At 32.9% G+C, this 3,502-nt stretch overlaps 1 protein-coding gene across 1 annotated transcript; it reads left to right on the top strand.

Annotated features, from left to right (window-relative positions):
• Positions 1-358: 358 nt before the first annotated feature.
• LOC141682506 (berberine bridge enzyme-like 8) lies at positions 359-2,204 on the top strand. The gene has a single exon (XM_074487201.1). The coding sequence runs from the start codon at positions 413-415 to the stop codon at positions 2,006-2,008; it is 1,596 nt and encodes a 531-aa protein (XP_074343302.1). The 5' UTR covers positions 359-412; the 3' UTR covers positions 2,009-2,204.
• Positions 2,205-3,502: the final 1,298 nt, after the last annotated feature.

Raw genomic sequence — 3,502 nt, 5'->3', positions numbered from 1 at the left:
ACTGCATTCATCAATAATATTGACCTAATTGTATGGAAAGACACTCACAATTTACATTATTCCATGGTATATATACTAACAATGGAGAATAAAATTATTTCTAGAATATATATATATATAGAGTTATATATATATATATATATACCAAAGCCAATTAATTTGATTTCCACTATTTTCTTTGGAAGAAACGTCAATGATTATGTTCATTACGTGTTTTGATCGCCTTTGAATTTTATTTTTTTATGGTCAAATACACAAGGTAACCTGTTAACTATTTCTCATCAGCTGAATATTAAGCTGCTGGTATAATAATCTTCTTTCCTATATTTTACTGTTATTTATTTGAAAATTTTATCTATAAAATGGGGGCATTACTTCAATCAAATTATCAAACCTGAAACAACTTCCCAAAATGAATACATTTAGAGTTATGATATTAACCATTCTTTCAGCCTTTCTAGTGTTGTTACCAGCTGCTGCATTGGCAACTGATGATGAAACATTTGTACAATGCCTTAATACCCATTCTTTACCATCTCAACCAATCTCTTCTTCGGTCTATACTCCAAACAATGCTTCATATGCTTCTGTTTTACAGAACTATATTCGTAATCTTCGATTTAATGAGTCCACCACTCCCAAACCAATTCTCATTCTCACTGCATTGCATGTGTCTCATATTCAAGCTGCAATTATTTGTGGCCAACAACACAACTTAGTGATGAAAACTAGAAGTGGAGGCCATGATTACGAGGGTTTATCGTATGTCTATGATAAACCCTTCTTTATTCTTGACCTGTTCAATCTTCGATCAATCGATGTAAATATTGACGAAGAAACTGCATGGGTTCAAGTTGGAGCAACTCTTGGTGAAGTTTACTATAGAATTTATGAGAAAAGTAAAGTTCATGGCTTTCCTGCTGGAGTTTGTCCTACTGTTGGTGTTGGAGGACATTTCTCTGGTGGGGGATACGGAAACATGATAAGAAAGTACGGGCTTACAGTCGATAATATTATTGATGCAGAGATTATTGATGTTCATGGTCGACTTTTGAACCGAACCACCATGGGAGAGGACCTGTTTTGGGCCATTACCGGAGGTGGCGGTGTTAGTTTTGGCGTTGTTCTTTCTTATAAGATTAACTTAGTTCGTGTCCCATCCACTGTCACTGTATTTCAAGTGGCAAGAACATCAGAACAAAACGCCATAGATGTCGTATATAAGTGGCAAGAAATAGCAGACAAGTTGCATGAAGACATCTTCATAAGAATGAATCTTGATGTTGTTAATAGCACTCAAACCGGAAAGAAGATCAATAGGGCATCATTTGTAACCCTATTTCTGGGAGATGCTAATAGACTTATGAAGCTCATGAATGAGAGCTTTCCTGAATTAGGATTGCAAAGGTCAGATTGTAAGGAAATGAGTTGGGTTGATTCGGTACTTTGGTACACAGAATTTCCAGATGGAACACCACCTAATGTTCTTCTTAGCCGCGTACCTCAAGTGCTTACTCATCTCAAAAATAAATCAGATTACTTAAAAAAACCAATTCCTAAAAGCGGCCTAAAGTTCATATTCAAGAAAATGATCGAGCTTGTGACGCCTACCCTAATGTTCAATCCATACGGAGGTAGAATGGCAGAAATTTCCCCATCCGCAAAGCCATTTCCACATCGAGCTGGAAACCTATGCAAGATTCAGTACATAACAAACTGGGGTGAAGATGGCGTTGAAGCCGCGAATCGATATATAAAATTGGCGAGGCAGCTGCATCGTTACATGACCCCGTTCGTGTCAAAGAATCCAAGAGAAGCATTTCTCAACTACAGAGATCTTGATATAGGAGTTAACCATAATGGGAAGAATAGTTACATTGAAGGAGCTGTCTACGGGGTAAAGTACTTCATGGGTAATTATGATAGGTTGGTAAAAGTTAAAACTTCGGTTGATCCTCACAATTTCTTCAGGAATGAACAAAGCATCCCAGTTTATCCATCATGGTGAACTACTTGAAAGGAACGGTCAACATACGATATCTACTAAATAAAACCTTTGTTTCGGTGTGGTATTAATAATACGCAAGATTTAATTAGTGATGATGTAAATGTGTTTTATATATATGTAAAATAGATGTGCAAACTTTCTTTGATAAGCGAAACAATATGTTTCCTTAAATTTTATGCTCAAATTATATTTTTTATTTGCGTGGTCCATGATTCCAGTACAGTTTTCTGTATCCAAGTTATTGTATTGTAATAGCTTCCCGTGATACAAGTCAAAATTTAATTTTAAGCATGTAAATTCTGTTGAAAAAACTTATAGAAATAAGCCACCTACAGAGAACTTGTACTGCTATTTTAAGTTATTATTTTTTTTCCTCTTATAAAACTCAAGATAAACTAACCATTATATAGGCTTTACAAATATATTAAAACTAAATACTACTAAAACTAACCACTACTAATTAATGGATAAATTACATGTCCATAATTTACTCCATAACTCCACTACCCCACTACTAAACAATTCTAAAATAATATTTTTCTCTAATAATTAATCTATTGCTAAATATCTAAAATATCGAATAATTAAATAAATAAATAATTAATAACTAAATTTAAGATTATTCCAACATTTACCCCCATAATCTTAAATTTACGAAGCACTTTCTCTTCGCCTGTGATGCACTTCTCACCACCATCAATTTTGATGCACTTTCTCATCAAAAACACTTTGGAGCACTTCTCTCCAAAAACACTTTGGAGCACTTTCTCTCCACAACTCTAAAGGAGTGGTTCTCCCTCGATCAATTGTGACATCCTTTCTTCATCATTCTTAAATCTACAATTCTTTGCCAGATGCCCATATTTTTTGCATTTGTAGATGCCATGAAAAATATTAAGAATAATATATATATGTATATGTGTATTTTTATAAGAGTTTTATAAGTCTTCGATCATATGGCTCTGACACCATGTTGGAAAAACTTAGAGAAAGAAGACGGCTACATTTTGCAGAGAACTTGTACTGCTATTTTAACTTATTATTTTTTTCCTCTTATAAAACTCAAGCTAAACTAGCCATTATATATGCTTTACAAATATATTAAAACTAACTAATACTAAAACTAACCACTACTAATTAATGGGTAAATTACATATTCATAATTTATTCCATAACTCCACTAACCCACTACTAAATAATTCTAAAATAATATTTTTCTCTAATAATTAATCTATTGCTAAATATCTAAAATATCGAATAATTAAATAAACAAATAATTAATAATTAAATTTAAGATTATTTCAACAAATATCAAATGAAAACTCGCGTTATTATCTCTAAGGAAAATCACGATCACTCATTTTAAAATTTTAGTTTTGTTGTTATATTATCCACCCCACCCCTAACTCTCTCTTTCCCACGACTTCATTACAAGAAAATGGTAGATAGAAATCATCATACATATATCAAAGTCAATAATAACCGTCTCGTCAC

This window comes from Apium graveolens, chromosome 9 (genome assembly GCF_009905375.1).
Source record: "Apium graveolens cultivar Ventura chromosome 9, ASM990537v1, whole genome shotgun sequence".
Taxonomy (NCBI): Eukaryota; Viridiplantae; Streptophyta; class Magnoliopsida; order Apiales; family Apiaceae; genus Apium; species Apium graveolens.
Note: the sequence above shows the minus strand (reverse complement) of the source record. Positions and strands in the feature narration are given on the sequence as shown.

What these genes read in the sequence shown, in the direction of transcription:
- LOC141682506 (XM_074487201.1), top strand. Translation starts at nt 413, where the DNA reads ATGAATACATTTAGAGTTATGATATTAACCATTCTTTCAGCCTTTCTA.